At 41.1% G+C, this 23125-nt stretch overlaps 1 protein-coding gene across 1 annotated transcript in view; it reads right to left on the bottom strand.

Moving 5' to 3' along the window:
• tecta (tectorin alpha) overlaps nucleotides 1-23125 on the bottom strand; it is a 117858-nt gene that overhangs the window by 33008 nt on the left and 61725 nt on the right. Inside the window, exons 16-23 of the mRNA XM_051938059.1 lie at nucleotides 21172-21794; nucleotides 19454-20108; nucleotides 16290-16489; nucleotides 14650-15030; nucleotides 10913-11199; nucleotides 8873-9153; nucleotides 4082-4192; nucleotides 2540-2742 (exon numbers count right to left, since the gene is read on the bottom strand). Of these exons, the coding sequence (XP_051794019.1) occupies nucleotides 2540-2742; nucleotides 4082-4192; nucleotides 8873-9153; nucleotides 10913-11199; nucleotides 14650-15030; nucleotides 16290-16489; nucleotides 19454-20108; nucleotides 21172-21794 (2741 nt within the window). The remainder of the gene's footprint in view (nucleotides 1-2539; nucleotides 2743-4081; nucleotides 4193-8872; nucleotides 9154-10912; nucleotides 11200-14649; nucleotides 15031-16289; nucleotides 16490-19453; nucleotides 20109-21171; nucleotides 21795-23125) is intronic.

Here is a 23125-nt window from a genome sequence, read left to right as displayed (position 1 = left end):
TGATCTAGGGTCTACAATCTGCTTCAAATAATTAGAAGTCATCCCACATGTTTTCCAATCCTATTATCTGGCATTTCAAATCCAACAAATGAATGAATGAATGAATTCTGTCAGTTATGTTCAAATTTTAAGGTGTCAGGGGGTGCACAATTAAATCAAACGTCAGCACAGAAGAAGATTTGTTTCTTTTGTTTTATCTTTTTTCACCACTCTTTTTGTGATGTTCTGTCAGTGTGAAAAAGGCGTGGGACAAATAATGGACGCATATGGAACTTACATCAATATGTTGTTTCCTCCTCCATTTCGACGTTGCACTTCCTGAAAAAGTTGTCCAGAGTGAGCATCGATGCAGACTCGCTATTTAAGGGCTGAACAGTCCACTCTCCCTCCGCACTACGTGGTTTGGGACGGCCCTTAATATGGAGGACCCTCCGCGGGAACGCGCAAACGGAGGGGTAGTGTGTAGGGATAGTGTGTAGGGGGCGGTTTGGGATTCAGCCTCTATCTATTAACACTGAGGGTGCTTTCACACCTATGCCTTTTGGTCCGCTTAAAGCGGACTGGAATCCGCAACACCTGCAATTACGGTTCGTTTGGGCTGGTGTGAAAGCAGACCAGATTTTTTTGATTTGGACTAAAGAACTGGACCGAGACCACCTTCGGGAGGTGGTCTCGGTCCACTTCTATGTGAACTCCAGTTCAGTTCGCTCCTGGTGAGAACACAAACCTGTCTCCATTCGGACTGGCTTGATGGCGCAGCAGACTTTTTGGTCTACGGGAGCTTCCGTAGCAACCTGCACGGGGAATTTTGGGATAACGATAACGTCTTGCAATGCATCTTCTCCGTGCCAAAAACGACTGTGTAATGTTCTCGTACCGAATGCGAGCTTCATGCTGGAACAACAGCAGTATTTGTGCTTGCTGCATAAAGCAATGATACGAATATATGGCAACAAGAACGAACAGGAGAGCATAGTTCATTGTTTACGAATAAACCTCAATCCATGGAATAAACACAGCCTGTTGTTTTCTTCCCGGGTTTTTCCCTCTTCACATGCTGCGCCAATCAGCGTTCACCTACGTCATCTAAAACACCTTATTTTGTGAACAGCGCCGCCAAACGACTGGAGGGAGATATAACATTCATCGTAGTTGGTTCAACTGCGAAAACACAGTTGAAAATAGCAACATTGTAACAACTTTTGAGTCCAAACGAACCACTCTAACGGACTAACAGGTGTGAAAGCACCATAATAACAGGCTGGCTAGATAACCACTGGGTTACAAAAGCAACGAAAACAGCTAGCTCGAGTTTGTTTTAATGTTTTAATCTCGTAGTTTAAAATGAGATTAGAGCATACACAATATGTAAGGGAGATTTTCTAAACTGACTTGGTTTCAGCACTGGTTCTGTGTTATCACCGGATTCTCACAGGGAATGTCGGCCAGACACCACTTAAGGCCAAGTTTCTCCAGAGTATGAATAAAAAGGCACAGAGACGTCGTTGACTGTTACTTTACTGGAACTTTAGTGTAGTTGTGGTTTTTCTACAAGAAATAATCATAATAATGAACACAACTTAATGGTTTATACCTAAATACACAAACAACAGAAACAGAAATGTAAACTAAAGCTCTATATCTATAAACTTATCCACAATCATCGTCGAACACACATACTGCCGCTATTCGGCATATATTTACACCTACTTCCTCTTTGGCCTTTCAAAATATAATATCCTCAATATATATGCATAGACATGCTCTTATTGTGTAACCGGAAGTACCGTGGATGCGCTCAGCGCAGCAGCAACTTGACGCTCCAACGTCAGACGGCGAAAATACACGTCATACAGTTACAAGCATAACTTAACAAAGGCACAGTGTTCGAATCAATGAATAAACACAGAAAATGAACCTGACAATAACATTAACTAGACACAACGTCATATATATCACTCAGACAACACTTACTTTTCATGCACGCACAACCACGTCTGACCTGCCAACTGCTCTCTCATACATCACTCACTCCTCTATCACACTGCATACCATCACATCATGTCATTCATCACACACATTTCATATGGGCAATGCCCTGCCCCTTAAAGACCACAATGACACAGAAAATTTGAAAGAAATGTAACATAGTGTGAACATGAAAGAACTCTGGGGCCTTTTCTACACAGTACATGAAAGATAGATATAGCCTCTAGCTCTGAAAAGTGAAGTTAAACCTGTGTTCTTTCTCACAGCCAGCATGGGGCGACTCCATCGGCTGCAAAAAAGGTTTTGTAACCCTGCTTCTCACTGGATTTGTTACTTCAGTAAACATTTTCCTAAGATGTTTATGGTCTCAATCACTAGTTTTAAAACTTTCTGAACACAGCAAGGCATTATTTTGGCAAATTATGGTGCTATTTGGAGTAAAATAGACAATAAAACAACATGTTTTAGAGTTGTGCTTCTTTGTGATTTGCAGGTTGTGACTGTATGTATGTGCATGTTTTCATAAGAATACAAATGAATGTAGATCAACCTGTACGATGGAGCCACAGTGTCCCTTGGTGTTGTTGATGTGGAAGGAGATGAAGTCCTCTCCCTCGATGCCAGCGCAGCGCTCATCGTTGACCCGGACATCTTCTCGTTCGAAGCCAAGTTGGAAGAGTTTACACTTGGAGATAGATACCTCCATCAAAGCATGTTTACAGGTCACCTCCGCTTGGATGATGTCATCATCACCTGCCAGACAGAGTCAGATTTCAACACCTTAAACATGTTTTTATATGCTTGTGAGGTGGTGGTTTCGTTGTACATGACAGGTTGTGATGATGATGCTGCTGCAGATATATGACTCCCTGATACTCGATTTTGAGGGCCAATGCATATACCAATTTTTGGGGAGCAAAAAATAGAAGAAAGACAAATGATGGGGTCATTGTTTATTAACTTTGCAGAAAAGTGTGAAAACACTACTTGACTCTGCACCACTGTCTGCTCAGCTGTGATACTATATACTCTGCTACATGTGCTGCAGACAGCGCTGAAAGTGTTGGAAACAACAGACTTCAAAAGTGCCCAAACTATGTAATGACTATGTCAAAACTACCCCAAGGATCTTTTTCTGAATTAGTAATTAAAAACTAATTGTAATTTGCAAAGCAAAATAAATATCAGACAAAAGATACAACCAAAAATATATATGTGACAGAACATCAGCTGATAACACATCTGAAAGATGAATAAGTCACTCTAATTTACTGATATAGATATGAAAATTTTAAAAAGTACAATTTAAATAGAATTTTAAAGGTATTGAAATTGATTGTCAAATGAAAAATAGAAATCCCTGAATGTAAATGGCAAAAATTCCATCCATTCATTCTCTATACACTGCTTTATCCTCACGAGGGTCGCAGGGGGTGCTGGAGTCTATCCCAGCTGACTCGGGCGAAGGCAGGGGACACCCTGGACAGGTCGCCAGTCTGTCACAGGGCTACATATACAGACAAACAATCACACTCACATTCACACCTACGGGCAATTTAGAGTAACCAATTAACCTCAGCATATTTTTTGGACTGTGGGAGGAAGCCGGAGTGCCCGGAGAAAACCCACGCATGCACAGGGAGAACATGCAAACTCCATGCAGAAAGATCCCAGGCCCAGGCCGGGATTTGAACTGGGGATCTTCTTGCTGCAAGGCAAAAGTGCCAACCACTACTCCACTGTGCAGCCCTAAATGGCAAAAAATTAAAACCTTAATTGAAATGTGCTTTGCAAAAACATTGAAATTAGAACTGTTAAAGGAAAATTAACTACTATAACATTCATCAAACAAAAAAGCTTCAGCAGTTACATTAAAAGCTAAATGTTGATCATACAATTTTCCACTCATGATTGGGTGAAATGGATAATGGCTGCAGAGAATGAATTTTTACTGCACCTACACAGTGAGAGTTAAAGTAAAGCCTGAAAGCCCCTGAAAACTGATATTTCTCTATAATATTAAAAGTTACAGAGACATTTCCAGCCCAGTGGACTGAACAGAGGCAAAGCTGGGGGTGGAAGACGGTCTCACCTCCGGTGCTGGTGGGCAACTCAGGACAGCCACACAGGTCGCCTCCATTCTCCAGTTCACAGGTGAAGTTTGTGCAGATCTCTCCTGCACAGGGGTCGTAGATCCATTCTGCTAAAGACACGTCCACACACAATGTTAGCTGTCAAACACACACAATCCAACCAACCAGACAAACTGTGGCTGAAGCAAGTCACATTTCTGGTGTCAGTTTTGTTGAGCTAGTGCTTCGGGGACAGAAAATGCAATAAAATGTAATTTAACTGCTATGCTGAGAGCTAAAATAACCCGATTAAAAGGTGTGTTTGGGGGCATTTGTGAGAGAACACATAATAGACCAGACATCCAGGCATATTTGACAGGCTGAACAAAACTAAATGAATTTAATATGAATCTGTAATAATCAGTTATGAATTAAACTGACTTACTTTCAGTAATTCTGGTGAATTCTGTATTTAGATTATATTAATTTGAAGGAAAGTGGTACCACCAGCAGTTATTATACATAATATTTACACATACATCTTTACAGATCCAAATGAAATGATTCATTGCATCTACTACATGAAAGTATTTAGTTTACTGACAAATTAACCTGGCAACAATTGATTTTTGTTGCAATTTGCAGGTAGCACAAACAAGTTGTAGACACAAAGCTGACTCATGAAGCTGCCCTTTAAGCTGCGGTCAATTTTCCCCTGAAATTTCTACTGAAGATGTACAGAAAGTAAATTGAATGCTGTTCTTGAACTGTTTGGAGTACAGGCATGGCTGGGGTCTCCTTTGAAAGCTGACAACCTGCATTGTCACCCAGTGCAGTCAGAATTACTCTAGGTGCTACTGGCACAGAGTTATTAGGGGCTCGGGCTTCGACACGAGCCACTCTCCTCTCCATTGCAAAGCAATGGGAGGAGAGTGGCTCGTGGCTTCGCCACGAGCCACTATTGTTCTCCTGTGAAAAAAGCGTTTATTATTCTTCACGTTTCCGCCGTTTTTCGGTCGCTAACTAGTCCTAGGGCTTTGAGAAAACCAAAACAAATTATACATCAAAACGTGCGGCTTCATCGGGAATCCCGGGCTATGACTTTTCTAAGAAATTCGTCATTTTTTCGCAGAGTTATTCGCAAAAAACTGCGAAAAAAGTCCCATAGAAAATGAATGGGGAGTGAAAAAAATCGCCAGAAAAAATCCACTTTTTTCCAAACGCCACTGCTTCGTCATACGTTCACCTAGAAACTTCATTTAACCATCAAAACGCAGGGATTTTTCTTGTCTCCACAGGAATGTATTTTATGTCAGGCTGAGATTTATAGTTTTTCGTCAGTGAGTCCTCAAAAAAGTGAAAATTCTCAAAATCTGCTCTGGTTAGAGTGCGGCATGTCAGTTGGTAGAGTGGAGGAGAGGAGAAAAATCCGCCTGAAAATTTCACGATCGCATCGCCCTCACAACCAAACGATAAATGTTAGGAGAATGAAATTTGGTCAGATTGTAGACAATTTTCCTGGGATTCAAATGAATCCAAGTTTGAAGACCTAGCTCTTTCTGAAGGGAAATGGCAGGCAGCAGTTTAGACCAAAGTCGCACCGTTCTCCCCATAAGAACCAATGTAAACTGAATCATCTGGCTCATGGAGGGACAGTGTTTTTTAAATCGCTGTAACTCGGTCATTTCTCTCAATATTTGGAAAATAATCATATCTATGGATAGCCACAGCCTTCCTCTCGCTCACGGTCATTTTAGTTTTCAGCTCGCATTAACGGTTCGCCCACAATTAGCGCCAGAACGAGACGTTGCGCGGTGCTGCTGAGAAGCACTTTTCTGCTGTCTGTGGAAGGCACCGTTGCTATGGGGGCCCATAGCAACCGCCCTTACACACGCGCAGGCATGCTCGCACGCACACACACAGACTCATTGGTGTGCCACACCCACCTTCACACCCAATACCTCCACAGGAGCTGCATTTCAGCCTGAAAATCACTGAAACCTCTCAGCTTCACACAGCCTTGAGAGCAGGGGTGTCAAACTCAGTTCCAACACACCTGATTCAAATGATCAGGCTCGTTATCAGGCTTCTGCTGAGCTTAATGATGAGCTGATTATTTGAATCAGGTGTGTTGGAAGAGGGAAACATCTAAAACATAGAGGATAGTGGACCTCGAGGAACTGAGTTTGACACCCCTGCTTTAGAGTAACTCCAATCCAAATGTTGACCAGGTGAGATCTTCATGTCTTTCCCTTTCAAAATAAAAGCACAGCACAATTTCAAAATAAAAGCCTGTGATGGGCCTGAAAACACCAGTTAAACCTCTCAGCTTCACACAGCCTTTACAATAACTCCAATCCAAATTTTGACCAGGTGAGATCTCCCTGTCTCTGTCTTTCAAAATAAAAGCACAGCACAATTTCTAAAAAAAAGCCTGCGATGGGCCTGAAAACACCAGTTAAACCTCTCAGCTTCACACAGCCTTTACTCCAATCCAAAGTTTAACCAGGTCTGATCTTCCTGTCTCTGGCTTTCAAAATAAAAGCACAGCAGAATTTCAAAATAAAAGCCTGCAACAGACCAAAAAATGCCAGTTAAACCTCTCAGCTTCACACAGCTTTCAGAGTAACTCCAATCCAAATTTTGACCAGGTGAGGTCTTCCTGTCTCTGCCTTTCAAAATAAAAGCACAGCACAATTTCAAAATAAAAGCCTGCGACAGACTGGAAATGCCAGTTAAACATCTCAGCTTCACACAGCCTTTAGAGTATCTCCAATCCAAATTTTGACCAGGTGAGATCTTCCTGTCTCTGCCTTTCAAAATTACTTTACAGCACAATTTGCCAGTTAAACCTCTCAGCTTCACACAGCCTTTTGAGTAACTCCAATCCAAATTTTGACCAGGTGAGATCTTCTTGTCTCTGCCTTTCAAAATAAAAGCACAGCACAATTTCAAAATAAAAGCCTGCAACAGACTGGAAACACCAGTTAAACCTCTCAGCTTAACTCAACCTTTACAGTAACTCAAATCCAAAGTTTGACCAGGTGAGATTTTCCTGTCTCTGCCTTTCAAAATAAAAGCACAGCACAATTTCAAAATAAAAGCCTGTGACGGACCAAAAAATACCCCTCTCCTGCCCAGCTCCGGACATGCACACATCCCGAGCCCCTCCCACGATTTCCGCACCAGCGGGAATTGTCTAGTTTATGTTGGAACACACTGAATTAGGATGAATTTTATTCTCGCCTAAATTTTTTCCCTAATAAAACACCTGAAAATTAGTGTGGCAGCACTGTGACAGCTTGAAACACAACAAGGCAACAGCCTGGGGTCTTACATAGTTCAGGACAAAATTTCAGAGCAATACTACAAGAAATGAGTGTTTCACACATGTTTTTGAACTAATATGCCCAATTATGTCAATTTTGGACACCCTATGTACACCCTGTGCAAAAATGGTATATGGTCGTTTATTAGCCCTTTTTCACATTATTTTCACTCCAAAAACTTATACAGAACTAAAAAAATCACTTCAGATAAGCTTCAGTGTGGATCTTGATCTGAATCAGAGGCACAGACGGAGACAGAGAAAAGCTGCAGCTTCCTGACTGCAGCAGGAGAGCCGGAGGTGTGAAAAATCACACTGGGCCGCTAAAACCCGCCTCTCGGCTATTCAGCAAGCTCATTGGCTACATGCCCTGTCAGTCAAACGTTTCCTCCGACGTGTTTTGCATCAGAATTTACTGATGAGATGAGGGTCACCAGATCCATCGGTCTCGGCAACGGTTGGCTGTTTAGGCTTCGGAGGCAGCGATGAGTCACTTGATTGGTTGAAATGCGGTTGGAATCGAAAGCAGAGGCTTCAGTCGCCATTTTCTGACCGAGATCATGTGGATTACAGAAAGCTTCATAAAATTATGGATAAAAATGCAGTGAATTATGGAACGCGCAGCGCCACCATGCGCCACGTGGACGCGCACGGAGCCGAGCTATTTGTGGATTATTTACTTATTTCTAGACATGTTTTGGACAAAATATGATACTTGCTACTATTGTCTGGATGACTACTCTTGGATTATGGCCGGTTTTTGTGGATTATTTTCATCGTTTATCGGTAAAAGACCATCGAAAGGTAAGTTATGCCCTTTATGTGTCCCTTTAAATTTTTGTTGTTTGTTTTAGAAATGTGTTTATATTACCCGCTGTGGTAATCACATCTGAAAGTGGTTTATACCGGCGGATTCATGAGACTCTAAGCTTTCCATGGATGTATAGTGTTTCTATCATCGCGTTTGAAGCTAAAAATGCTTTTGCCGTTAAACTTCAGCCGGCCATTTTCGACCCGAATACGGGCCCGTGCGGCTTAAGGGGATTTATGGCAAACTTTTTGGTAAACAGTTGCTTATTCATGTATCCCTCAGATACAGAGAAACATTAGCATTAGTTTGGATGTGTGTTTGAGATAATCTGATGAAAGAAAGTCTAATATACACTCTTCTTGTTGCTCTATTTTGGTCTTTATTTGCAGGGTTAAGTGATAAATCTGTGGAATTTTTAACAACAAGTGACACATTTTGCATCAAAGTAGACATTGCTAATATAAAATAGACAATAATAGATGTTTTGATGTATATTACTTATATACATGTACAGTTTGCTCATAGACCTCAGTAATAGCATCACTGACCATCAGAACTAATTTATTTGACAGTGGGCAATGATATTTTCCAGCTTTTTTAGCTAAATGTAAAATGTGATTATAGTGCCTTGCGTGTGTCTAGGAGTTGGCTGGTGTCTCATGGTGCTCTTACAGCAGTTCTCCTGGGCGATCCACTTGGTGGTGAGGGTTCCCATTGACCGGCAGGCCTCTGCGTAAGCTGCCAGCGAGCCACAGACCTGAGCCTTCCGATGGTTATAGCAGCCGTCCAGGTAGCAGGACTGGAAGAAAGGCCTGGGATCCAGCAGACCATGACAGGGCTGGAAGAAACCCTTTAGCTGGGTCAGCTTCTGGCAGGCGTCTTCACCCTGCAGAGCCAGGATGGCAGTGTTGTCGCAAGACTGGGCCAAAGCCACATACTGGGTCTCGTCACAGCTAGAGGAGGAACATTCAGCTGTCAAAGTTATTATTATATGTATTATAATACACTTTATTGTATGTTCCTAGATCAGTTGCTGGTGCCACCGTTATTTCAATCTGGAAATACAGCATGCACAGTTCATCACCTATAGTGTGCCTGAACTAAACTCAATCAACTAGTGTCAGGAACAATGAGAAACACTGATTGGTTGGACATTAATTGAAAGGGCACTCTCCAGTTTAGGAGCAACAACAGGTATCATCAAGTCAAACTCAAAAGAAGACAGTTGATGGCGGAGCTAGTCAGCTTGCTTAAATGTTACACAGTTTACGAACTTCTTCTGTACAGATGGTGAAAATAAAAAATAAAAAATCCCATCCCATTAGTCTTCATTTGGTCCAATGTTGAATCCTGTTTTACAATTTTTTGTCTGTTTGGTCTCTGCTAACTCCTGAATATCTTAAACTTTCTTCTAACAGTCATTGATAACAACCTGAAATTTTATCAAAATTCTTAGTCTGCAAGAAGGAACTTAGATGTCTGTAGTTATTGTGTATTACAGTCAGATAAAATTGTATGTTGTCAGCAAAGCAAAGGAAAAGAATCTGTTGTTTTTTATGTATGAGTCCAATGCACAATGAAAACAGAATTTTCCCCAAACTGGAGCCTTGAGGAACCCCACAAGTTAGCAGGTCTGCAGTTGAAGAAAATTCACCCATGGGAACTGAGAAGTTCCTGTTTATTGGATGAAACTTGAAACATTTGAGGACAGTCTGCACCTTTAATGCCTACACACTGTTCAAGACCTGATACAAGGATTTTATGATTATAGTGTGAAATACACCAGTCAGGTCTGAAAGCACCAGAACAGAAGAATTTCCCAAATCAACAATTAAAAGAACATTAAAAGGCCATAAAGACCAGTTTAGATTCAAAATCACACTGAAAGTTTTCATTAATATCTAGAAAATTCTGCACTTGCATAATGGGCAAGCTGGGGCACAATGTGACATAGGATATGTATTTATTAAAGTACGAATATTTGGCCCAGCAATATTTGAAATATCTTAAAGTAGGTCAAGAGAGAACACTGTATAAGGACAACTTGTAGGTCATAAATGTTGAACAACTTCTGTAAGGAAATTATATCTCTATTTTACAAGTCATGTATAGAGTCTCTTCTATTTTTTTCTACAATTGTTTATAATTCTGAACATCAGCTGTGGTGTAAAGGTGACAAGTAAAGTGAAAAGTGTCCCACAGATCCCACTGAAATCAGTCCTTGGCAGGCAGGTTTTCTGCAAAGTCAAGTCAATATGGGACAAACTAAACTGTTTGCTTTGAGAACAGATTTAAAATACCATGCTTTAAGTACAATAGATGTAAAAATGCTTTGGTTTCTAATATGCACATGTAATTTTAGCATTTTAGATATTTTTTAAATTATTGCCATATCAAACAATTTGTAGTAGTTTTTAATCATTTGTTTTTCCCATCTGTGATAATAAATGACTGAAGTGAAGGAAATATTTAGTAGTATTTCCTACGGGATAGGTAGTGTACAGTGGGTTTATTGGAGTTTTTTCACAGAAAGCTGCTTGCTGCTGCATATAATGTAGTTGTTGAACGGAGTTTGTTGACAGGAATGAGTTGGGTGATGATTCTCTGTTGTTCCATCTGAGAGCAGTCATTTTTAATAAAAACTGGGATAATTAGGGGAACTTTACTGTTCTTCCACAACAGTAGCAGTCTGTATCTGTGCCCTCCACCTACCTGTTCTGCATACCGTTGGTCTTCCAGCTCTGGGCCAGCTCCAGGGCACTGACAGCGGGTTTGCCCCTGGAGGTGATGTAGTCATCACTGGGGTCTCCGTTGAAATTCCCACAAAGGCCACACACCTTGTTCTGCAGCCGCTGGCCCATTGTGATGCTGAGGGTGTTAAAGCGATTGTAGCGAACCTGGATGTCCTGTGGCGTGTCGATGACAATAAAACCTTCAGATGTGGACAGACGTGTCATCAGCCCGGTTAGAAACGGCACTGATACTGGCGTTCCATTGACCTGGAGGACACAGGAGGCAGAGAGCTTCAGATATAGAATAGAATAGAATAGAATAGAATAGAATAGAATCACTTTTTTCATCCCCGAAGGGAAATTCTGTAAGATACGTGAGACAGGACACAGTTAGAATATAAATACATTTTCAGTGTCCAAAATTAACACTTGACATCTTGAATTCAAACATTTCTCTGCTCACATTTCAAGTTTGACCACTATGAGGATTTTATTTCCTGCTTTGACAGGACAGAGTAAGTATAATGCACTCTGATGTGTTTTTTTGTTTGTCTGTTTCTTGGATTTTTGCCCCTTATGAGCTGTTAAATTTGCTTTATACTCTGATTTTTTTGGAATTTAAAAATTGTAAAAATCAATGTTTTTTTGTTGAAACTTTTAAAAAAAAATTTCCTCTGACCTATAAAACTCAACATGAAGCGGAAAACTGAAATTAAAATCTCAATTTTTGACACAAACTAGTCTTGCAGATTCAAGGAAGGTGATGCTACTCATGTTTGAGGTCAGTCAGACCCTATAAAGGTCTAACTCCTTTTTAGATCTCTCATGAGCCAGCTGCTACAAAAATCTAAAAACAGAAATCCAAATATTTTTATTATTTTGGGGATTTACAAGAGGTAGTGCTGTGTAAAGTACATCTATGTCAACAGTAAATATAGATACAGAGCATGTAAAATCCATTGTACTAACCATGGTCTATGTATAACGTCTTCAAGCCTTCAAAGATAAGTAATGTATTTTTTTCTGCAGCAGACAGAAAAGTTTATAATACTATAAAAATGGAAAAAATAGCTGTTTTTAAAAAAAAAGATACACGGAGCCTGGATTCATAAGGCTAACAATTACAGACAAGGTCTTTTAGCAATAGTGTCAGTCGAAGAACAACACATTGCAATAATTTTTTGAGTGCCAATGACATGGATATAAAAAAAATCAAAAAATAAACACACACTATATAGTGATGTCCTTTATTACAGAAGGAAACAAAGATGAAGCCTGAATGTCAACATATGGATTTTTATGAGCTTTTTCAATCACCGAATTAGGTGAAATTAGGTATCTGATAACACAGAGATATATGAAGAAGATTGTTTTCTCCAGGCTAAGACTTAAAAACACATTGGTGCTGTTTGGGTTTAAACTCAGTCACCTCAGGCAGGAATGAAAATTAGAGCATCATTTGCATAAGCTCAAATGACATCACGTACTTATTATACTTCAGTGTTTTAAAACTGTGGCCAACAATTCCTAAAGCAGCTGTCGTGGTGAATGGCTCAAACAGGAATAGGACTCACTGGAAGCTGAAGACTGAGGCAATCAGCGAGTCATTCACTGCCTCTGTGAGAGTACTTTACTGTGAGATGATGTGGACTGAAACCAGACCTGGAGGTCTGACAGGCTATTAGTGCCAAGGTAATTGGTGAATTGGACTCCAAGAACATTTTTTTTCAACTAATCTGGAAAGAAAAGGCAGATTTGAATTCGATGTTTGTCTTCATAAAGGCCTGTTTGAGAGAATGTAGCTGACAGGAAGTAACATGACCGATAAAATTAACCAAAAAATCTAAACAATGTGACATCTGAAAGAAAAAAAGCCACAATCTTGCTCTGACTGATAAACAAGCAATACAATGTACTCTCAGTGTACCCTAATGACTTCTAAAGTTACAGCCTTAGATAGTCTGCTATGACTGGTGGCATATTGTTTCTAATATTGGCAAATTTAAGTAGATGTTGTGTAACTGACATGACTGAAATGCCTTCATTTATAACTCTTCTTAACTATGTTTTGGCATTTGCCTAAATGTCCACACAGCTCTAAGTTTGGCAAACATGCACATTCTCCCTATTTCTCCCTTTAGATCCACTCTGAGGTCAAGATCTGAGCCCCAGAAATTAAGCTTTCTTCTGGGTCATACTGCCAGACAAGCTGGGTCTGGAACCCTGAGGCTAATAGTCCATGGAGTAAACTTTTGCTGAGCTTGACCGTATCATACTATATTGAGTTCACACACAGAAGGAAAGAGCATTTTCATTCTATTTTAAAGAATCCATATGATAAAAACATTTTTTAATTGTATTTTGTGGATGCTATAAACATATAAACCTACAGCCTTATGTGAGTAAGAAGTTTACTGAACAGCTACAAACCAGCTAAGGTACCAACAATAGTCTATCTCAAACTTTGTTTCCATTCAGAACTAGCAGCTGACTTGTAGTCCAGCTGTGTTTATTCACTCTCTGGAGCTGCTTCTTCTAAATCATCTCAGCCACATAAAAAGCTCACCAAATGTCTGCTGATGGCCGCAAGAGGGAACACAAGAGGCTTTGTGCATTACCTGCATCTCAAGAACTGAACACCCAATGGACTACTTCTATCATTGATGGCAATGTCACCGCAATGATTTTAAAAAAAAAAGCATAGCATTAGCTGTGCATTTGATGTGGCTAATGGTACTAATACTAACCCTAACCCTGACCTCTGTGGAAACTGTAACGCTGAGGGACATTCAAAGATGAAGGAAACTTTAAGGTCAATTTTAAACCAGTAACCAAGGACTTGGTGGTTTACTGTATTTTCTTGTCGCCTGTTGTGCTTCAGTGAAACCTAAACTCAGCTAGGATATACATGAGTTACCCTCTCTTCTGGTCTCTGTGTAACATGTACTGTATTTAAAATACTCCTGAATTCCCAGAAAAGCTGTTCTCATTGACATATTTTTCTGTTTTTGTTGTCAGACAATGGAGCAAGTATAAAACAGTGACTGCAATGCAGCCCTTTAAGACTACATATTCAGTGGCACTTCACAGTCATTTCCAAGCTGCAGTACTGCGTTCCTACATGAATCTTATGACTTCAAAAACTGACAAACTCACCAAATACATACGTTAAAAACAACTGTGCTGTAAAACCAGAGACATTTCCATGTAAAATGATTACTCAGAGAGAAAGCTACAAATGATAAGAAGTCCTGGTCTCACTATTTCACATTTGTGTCACCTGCTACTCCGTCAACTGTTCTAAATTGTTCTGTCAATCATAGATACAGAGAGAGTCTTCTTACTGAAGGTAGCATGAGCAGCAGCAGATAAGCTGCATTTGAAGCTATAGACTCTCAAATAACATGTTTTTAATGGGTCAGAGCCAGGAGGTTCTACAGTCATGTCTAAATGAATCATCTTTGCAGTATTTTTAGATGGAAAAAACTGAAAGACAGGTTTTGGGGACATGTGAGGCTTAATTTGCTAAAAAAAAAAAAAAGAGAGGCACAATATAAGACTTTCTGGTTTGCTGTCCTGTCAGTTTTGACTGCAACTATAGCATCCACTTTAGTACTGATCATTTTCAGCACAAATTTATCGTAACTGCACAGCAGAAATCCCACCAAGGTCAGTTAGTAAATTTGGATACCAACAGTGGACCAACCCTCCTCTCACCTTGACGGTACTGCCAGAGATGAGAATATTTTCCTCATTTATGTAAAGGTAGACATGAGAGATGGTGGTGAGGTTGGGTGTGCTCCATTTATCGAAGTTAGCGATGAGCTGGAAGGAGAGGTCGGGCAGCTTGTGACAGTTTGTGGATAAGACGAAGGAGCAGGAGGCCGGCAGCCTCAGCGATGCTCCATCAAACGTCCTGAAGACGCCTCCACCCGATGCCACGCAGTGCTGGGAGCGTCGAGCGAAGCAGCCTCGGACTCCATACCGCAGAGTACACTCCTCCTCGGCCTTACAGCGCCTTGGGTCGCACTGAATCAGGTTACGTCCGATGCACTGGCAGCGTTTGGTGCAGTCGCTGTTCCAAAATAGCTGCTTTGGCTGAAATAAAGAAGGTTTGCTATTAAAATAAGATCTGAAACAATTAATTAATAAATAAATTAGTTGAAAGAGAGACAAATATTGTAACAAGAGAGACACGTGTTGTGTTTTTTCAGCAAACTTATCAAATATTCAAAATTTCAGCTTGCCAGTGTGAAGAAAGAGTTTGAGAATTTTAAATGACAGTATCTTCAATATTTAATGAAAACTGACGCAGTCTAGTCTAGAATGAAAATTGTTCGTTTCAGAAACTTTATGATGCACTTTTCCTAAATCAGCTTTTGCTGTGAAGGGGTATATTTATCGATTCAGAATTGTTTGGTTTTTTGTTCTTCTTTACAATTTCTAAATTTCACAGGAAAGTAATTGGCACTCAGTGGGCCAGAGAGGTTTTTCAAAACTGATTCAAAAACATTCTCAGTTTCATGCAAAATGTGTTTGAAAAACAGAAAAAGAGTAAAGAAAGAAAGAAGATAAAAAGAAAGAAAAAACTAACATACAAGCACAGAATAAAGACAGAAAGAAACATTTCAAAAGATAGCCTGAAAGAGAGAAAGAAAGAAAGAGAGAGAGAGAAAAAAATAAACAGAAAGAATAAAAAGATATAAAGAAAAAAGAAAGACAAAGACAAATAGGGATGAAGAAAGAAATTGAAAAAAGAAAGAGATAAAAAATAATCAGAAAGACATAAAGCAACAAAGAAGAAACTGAAGCATAAAGAGAGACAAGAGAAACACAAAGATGATAGGAAATAGACAAATAGAAAAAGAAAGACAACAATAAACAGAAAGAAAGAAAGAAAGAAAGAAAGAAAGAACGGTAACCACAAATCAAACCTCGGGATAGGAAAACTTCATAATGCAGTTTTATACTAGCAGCTTGATTTAGTGTCCATCCATCCTCTATACACTGCTTTATCCTCATTAGGGTCGCGGGGGGTGCTGGAGCCTATCCCAGCTGACTCGGGCGAAGGCAGGGGACACCCTGGACAGGTTTGATTTAGTGTCACAACTAAAATAGCACTGACCTCCTAATAAAGACCTTTAATAAAAAGCCACTCCTGTATGCAGAAATCACCATTTTATCACCATGATATTGACTATATGTAAAGTTGAAAGTGGGACTGTAAGGCTGGATGTGGGACTATAAGGGGGACTATACGGTTGGATGTGGGACTACAAGGTTGGATGTGGGACTGTAAGGTCATAAGTGGGACTATAAGGTTGGTCTCAGACTATAAGGTTCGATGTGGGACTGACCTCGTAGTACTTGCCGTCAGTGTAGCATCCACAGTTCTGCGGCAGGATGCAGCTCTTTCCGTTGAGGACGTAGCCTTGGTCACATTGGCAGCCCTCCACACACTCCTGGCTGCAGTCCCTCTGACCGCGGGCAGGGGCGCACTGGGGCGGGCACACTGGCATGCAACTGGAGTAATGGCTGTTCGGTGGACAGCTCTGGACTGGAAGCAGGCAGGTTGGCAAACATATTAGCTAACGAACAGTTTCCCAGTATGCATAAATGTTGATTTTACTTTTGCTGATGCTGCTGAATGAATTGTCCACATTGAGAGTTCATGCAGTTCTACAGTAGCTGCTTTAATGCCGGAAATGCGCTTATTAGCTCTGTTTTTCAGATGTAAAATGACATATTGATGTTGGCCTCATAGCTGTCTGATATGGAGCTTAGAAACTAGTTAGCAGAACTTAGCATAAGGACTGGAATTAAATGGAATTGAATAGATAGCCTGACTCTGTCTGGAGTCAAAAATACCCCCGTCAGTACCTGCAAATATCCCTAACTATAACATGTCTTATTTTCTAAATGCAGACACAAACAAAATATAAAAACCTGCTTACTTCTTGTGGTATCTAGCCATGCAGATTAATAGTTTGAGGTAGACAACCCTGATATTTTTGCCTGAACTGTCCAACCTTCAAACAAATATTGTATGTTTTTTTGCAACTGTCACATTTTACCCACTGGAGGCTTATTTTCACTGCAGTTCAAAGTCCTGCATCTCTATGGAAACAGCACAACCATGGCTAGATGTAGAGAGAATCTAAAATGTCTTTCATGCAGTATTACAGTTATAATGTTACAAATCATTTAAAAAAAATAATACATGGAAGAAACTTAGAATCAACATGTACAACCTTTTTCCAAAGTGCTCACTGTGTTACCAATAGTGGAAAAAGGTAGTTCTGTGCACTACATTGTACTCCTCACATTTTTAATTTGTTTGCATACTTGTGTTCCATCTTATCTTTGCAAACACACCCTGAAGTTTAGTCAACAACTTTGTGAATTTTTGTGTTATAACTACTGGTCAAATCTGAGTCAATAATTGCACAGAAGAGTGCAGAATTCCTTTTTTTTTTTTTTTTTTTGCAGAATCTGGTTAATGCAAACAATGTATTTTTGCCATTTAAAAAAATGAGACACGCAGAATGTAACTTCTGAATATAACTAAAATATCACGATTTTAAGCTCAGGTTAGTTTACATTATTAGATGGAACTGCATGTCACAGATAATTAGTTCAAACACTGTCTGAAAGTTGAAAATATGGCAATTTGTTTTATTTTCCCAGTTTGTTTAAACTGATAAATAGGGTAATTTTGGAGATTTCTAAAAAGATATTAGGCCTTTTTGACCTGACAGCAGGATTTGGTGTTTAGGAAAATAAACCCAAATTAAAGCTGCGACCGAGGTTGTATTTTGGCCTATGGATGTGATCAGGACTGTACTATGATCACACCTGTGATGTTTCAGGCAGATCGACGCATGTACAGGCTAGTTATAGAGCATTTATTTCACTCCAACAGATGGCGCTATGAATGTGGCTGTATCTGAGCATGTAATTGAATGATCACTCATCTCCACGGCAACAGTGTTTTATGAATCATCAAAATCTTCATATGGCGGTATCGTCAAGGCATGAACACTGAGCTGTCCAGTTTTCAGAATGATATGACAAAGCATTGAGCCATGGTATGTGCTAAGGTAATGAGAAATACTTGTTATTGCAAACAGGTGGTGCTATGAGCAATTGCAAATTTATGAGTGTGGATGTGTTCAGCCCCGGACTGGTGTCCATCACATGAAATTTCATCCAGATTGGACTATTTCCAGCTGAGATATAAACAACTGAATTTTCATGGCGAAAAATTGAAATTCGCCGCACCGCCACAGACACGCCCTTTGGTCACCATTTTCTCTGGGAATCATAATCAACGTGTTTAGGCTTATGTCACCAAATCTGAGGTGAATCTGACCAACCTGCTACGAATAGTACATCAAAGTGTAAAAACTGTGTACTTGCTGATACCACAAGGTGGTGCTATGACTGTGAATGTATTTCACCACATGGATGTGGTCAGGGCTGGACTCTGATCATACATGTAAAATTTCAGAAAGATTGGAACATGTTCACCAGAGTTAGACACCACTTCCTGTTTCATTGCAAATTCAGGGTGAAATGTTCAAATTCCAGGGGTCGCCATTTCCACGCCGTCAGACTTTTGCGGAGCATTTTGATAACTACAACCTGATCACCCATGCCTGCTGTACATCCTGGATAAATTTCAGCTCTCTCGGTGTTACTCTGTTAGAGACTTTTTCAGACTTTTGTGGAGTGTTTTAAGAACTTTTCATCAGGAATGTCTGTTGCATATACTGGCCAAATTTGAGGTCTCTCGGACTTACCCCCTGTAGATGAAAGGTGGTGGCAGTTGGCCTAATGAGCACATTTTTCAATTTTGTAGGGAGTGCTATGGAGCCATTTTTTCACACACATGTGCAACTCCCAAAAAATATCAAATTTTTCGCCAATCCTGATATGCATGCCAAGTTTGACGCGTTTTGGGGTATGATAAGGCCGCCAAAAAGGCATTTTTCCAGGCCGACAAAGAAAATAATTCCTAGGGTTTCAATAGGGTCCTAGGCACCGTGATGCCTTGGAGAGTCAGTGCCCTTGCACCACCTGTCCTCGGCACCGTTGGTGCTCGGACCCAAATAAATAAACCCTAGGGTTTCAAGAGGGTCCTTGGCACCGCCGGTGCTCGGACCCTAATTAGTGGCGTTGAAGGGCATTTGGTTTGTGGTACTCACTGAATGGAAATATTGCTTTTACGGATCCTCCACTTGTGAATAACCTATGGACCTTGCTGTTTATTGTCACTGGAACTACTTTCTAGGAAAGGAACAGGGATTTAGACAGTGGCATCTATGGCTTATTTATAGCAACAAGGGCACTGTTTGATCATGAATGTTGTTGATGTCACAACACTGCGAGTGCCACAAATTCATTTTAGAGTGTAAAAATTGGGGAAGACATCTTGCAGGCAGATATCTGAAACCCGCATTAGCAGCTCCAGATTTAAGTGAAAATATTGTTTTTCTGTCTACATCAGACGTGTACTCACCACAGGGCGAGTCACTCCTCCAGCCGGTAACAGGCACTCCTTGGGTCTGACAGGTGCTGGCGTAGATCTGCAGCCAGTTACAGATTGTATCCTGAGCTCCCTGGTCCAAACAGGTGTCCTGCAGGCAGCTTTGGTAAAAGAACGCTGGCGCCACCTTGCTGTGACAACGAGCAAACACACCTCCTCGATCCACAATCAGCCCACACAGCCTCACTGCCTCAGGCTCCACAAACACATACAATCCGTCTCCAATGTGGAAGCGTATGCCCGTGTTGACTTCTGCCCCATTGTCGGTGCCAATGTTCATGTTGGCATCGGCCACCATTAGAGGGGCCTCACTCAGGCCGCTTTTCTCCCCCAGGCCACACCGTGGGCACGAATCCCCGCAGCCCACCTGGCAGAAGGTGTCCCTCTCTGCCCAGGACATGCCCCAGTCAGTGGTGGTGAGGGTGGGTGGGGATAAGGGCATGCCCTGGCAGAGGCCGCAGGAGGTGTTGTAGAGGTCGCGGGGTAAAGTCAACAGGAGGAGAGTGTTCCAGTCAAAGGCTACCTTCAGGCCAAAGTCTGTCTCCAGAATGAGCTGCATTCCTAAGGTGAAGATGTTGACCTTTCCTGGGCCGAGCTTCAGAGGAAGGTACAGACGCTCCTTATTCACCTGAGTGCATAAACAATGGGTTCAAAGTCATATTTTTTACCATCCCAGCTGGCACAAACACATTCCTGCACAATCAACTACTTGTTTGAGTTTCTAACCCAGCTGACTTGCTTTCAAAGTATGTGGGGAAACCCAGGCAATGAATGGTTGAACGAACACTATTAGGGAGACTGTCCTCAAACAAAAAACGACCACATAGGTTGTCTGTACATGCCCGTATTACGACCGAGTGTTACGTTTTGAAGTTAAGCGACCTCTAGCGGTTGAGTAAATATCGACACTCCGGTGTCTCAGCTGAAACGTCATCATAAACAAACTTTGACCTAACACTAACCCTAACCCGAACCATAACCATAACCCTAAACCCGTCTTGCGAAAGTGATGGAAAAGCCGTTTCGCGAGGGAAAAGCTGTTTCCCGAATTAAATCCCATAATGCTTTCCTGGCCCCTGTAGGGGTGCTAACGTAAATACGCTCTCATGGGTTGTATTCAGGGGCACGTTACATACGACCTGTGTGGTCGTATGAGTTTGAGGACATGTTGCTATTAGGACTGACTGACAGTGTCTGTGGATACCTGTAATTGTAAAAGTGAGAGAGAAACTTCAAAAAATGTGTGTGTGTGTGTGTGTGTGTGTGTGTGTGTGTGTGTGTGTGTGTGTGTGTGTGTGTGTGTGTGGTGGTGGTGGTGGTTGGGGGGGGGTGCAGACGTGTTTTTGTGTGTAAGTGTGTGTCATTTCTGTTTCTCCTCAGATCTTTTAGTCAGTTTGTGAACCTGGTCCAAATGTCGCTCAGGGTCGGGGTTTTGTCTGAGCTAAATCCAACCTGATAAAAGATGGCCATTGAAATTAGATCCACCTTAAGCCAATCAAAGAGGAATTCACCCTCTGCCTGGTTATTCTATCAGCTTGATTACAAATAACATGTCCTCACACATACAACAACTACGACCTTCACCGGTCATGCACAAAATATCTGCATTAAGACAGGTGAGTAATCTCAGGTATTCCCAAATATAATAAAAACACAGAGGCTTCTGATTCATTTCCTCATCACATACTTACAGTGACAGTGTTTTTGTAGCTTCGAGACACCTCAATTTCATACTCATAGACCTCCAGTACGAAGCCCCTCACCCAAATCGCCTGGCCTGTGTCTCTTTCCTCATTACGAGCGGCCAGTTTAAACTGAGGAAAAGTTCCACTTGCATAATCCCTGATCTCCCTCCCACAGCTGGTGGTGGCCAACCTGAGAGTACAAGAGCTCTGCATTTCAAACGGTACGCCACCAAAGGGCAGGAAATGTCCATAACCGGCAGCCACACACAGAGCCTCAGTGCGCGGCTGGCAGAAGTACAGGCCATCGCTCTCCTGGCAGTACTCCTCGGGATGACAGGGCGCTAGCTGACAGTATACACTGTTGTCGGAGCCGTTGCAGTAGCAGCGCTCCTGGCACTCCCAATCGGTCCAGAAAGTCTGATTGGTGGCCAGCTGGTGGCCGTGACTCATGCAGCCACAGTCGCTGCGAGCCACACACAGTCCGTCGCGCAGCGCAAAGCTGTCTTCGCACTGGCAGCCCTCCTGACATGGCAGTGGACAAGGTTCCTCCGGTTCATCCAGGTTGGAGCAGGTCACGGGGCAGGCGCTGGTGCATTCATCAAAGTGGCTGTTGACTGGGCAGGGAAGAGCTGAGGCGGAAGAGCAGAGTATTAAAATAAAATAAAAAGATTCCAGGCAAATCAGAAAGCTGCTCAGATGGCTTCTACTGAGCACAATTAAGGCACAGCATGCATAAAAATATCCACCTTCTAGTCTTATGCTTAGTACCTTCTTTGGTTTGTCAAAATATGAGTACAAAACTCTTCTTTTTTTTTAGCTGCATACCTCAAAAGATCAACACAAACAACAAATGGAAGAAGAAAATTGGGTCAGCAAAAATGTGACTGTTGGGAGTCTCCTCACTGTAAACACAAAGTTACAATCGAGACTGTGCAGAATTAGTGGTTTGAGAAGTCTCAATAAATATGTTGATGCTAGTTACTGTTGTGAATCCAAGTCTGTAAAGTTGGAAGCTTTCAGAGATAAATTTCAGCTCTAAAAGAGTACATAAAAGAGTAAAGCAGAGGTAAATATTGGTGAAACTATTGCAAAATACTGGTAATTGTTTCATAGCAGAAGTTTTGACTTGTTGGTTTCAATAATATCATTGTTTATGAGTGTTAAAAATTAAAAATGTGCTGTTGATGTTATTACAGGTTAAAATAACTCCTAATGACTAATAAATGCTGTCAAAATTCAGCTTGAGCTTTATAGGAGTTGCAATGTTGATGTTTTTATAAGATTATTATTTTTTGCCCCACACAAGAGGGAGAGAAAGACTTTGGGATGCCACTGCTGGAGAAGATATTCAACTTCAAGATGTCGACAGTATTCGTACATCTACCACTTCAACAGGAAGCAATAAGGTAAAATATTCCTCACCCCAAATCTAGGGCTGGTTTAATCTCACCAATATGATTTAATTGGCTGCTCTGCTCATGTTGTCTTCACATGTGTTCCTTTCAGAATATTTTTTTAACTTCCTGCATGCATTGATATGAGCTATTGAATGTTATTACTCCACCAAGGACCAGTGGAGTTATGTAACAATTAGCTTACAGTTAATTGTTAATCTGTGAATCCGTCTGTCTGTGTGAAACATTACTCATTAAACATTACTAGTGAAGCTCCTGGTGTTTCACAATGCCTTTATTTACGTTCAGCCATCAGCCTTATTTTGAACACAAATTCACCTTTCTGTCCTTCACTCCTTTCTTCAGGAAACATCCTAAGAGCTTGTCCCCATTCCAGCTAGGTGCTTCTAAGTTTATACACATTCTTTGCTAGACAGCAACAGCGTGGAGCCATTTTCTTTCATCTTTACGTGAATTTTTGTACTTTTCGGTAGTGTCTTCATCATGTCAAGAAACCGCTTCTTAGATAAAAACTTCCTGTGCCGCTGGAATGGTGCCAAAATAAA

Source organism: Acanthochromis polyacanthus, chromosome 17, assembly GCF_021347895.1.
Source record: "Acanthochromis polyacanthus isolate Apoly-LR-REF ecotype Palm Island chromosome 17, KAUST_Apoly_ChrSc, whole genome shotgun sequence".
Classification (NCBI taxonomy): Eukaryota; Metazoa; Chordata; class Actinopteri; family Pomacentridae; genus Acanthochromis; species Acanthochromis polyacanthus.
This window is presented reverse-complemented; position numbering and strand designations above follow the sequence as displayed.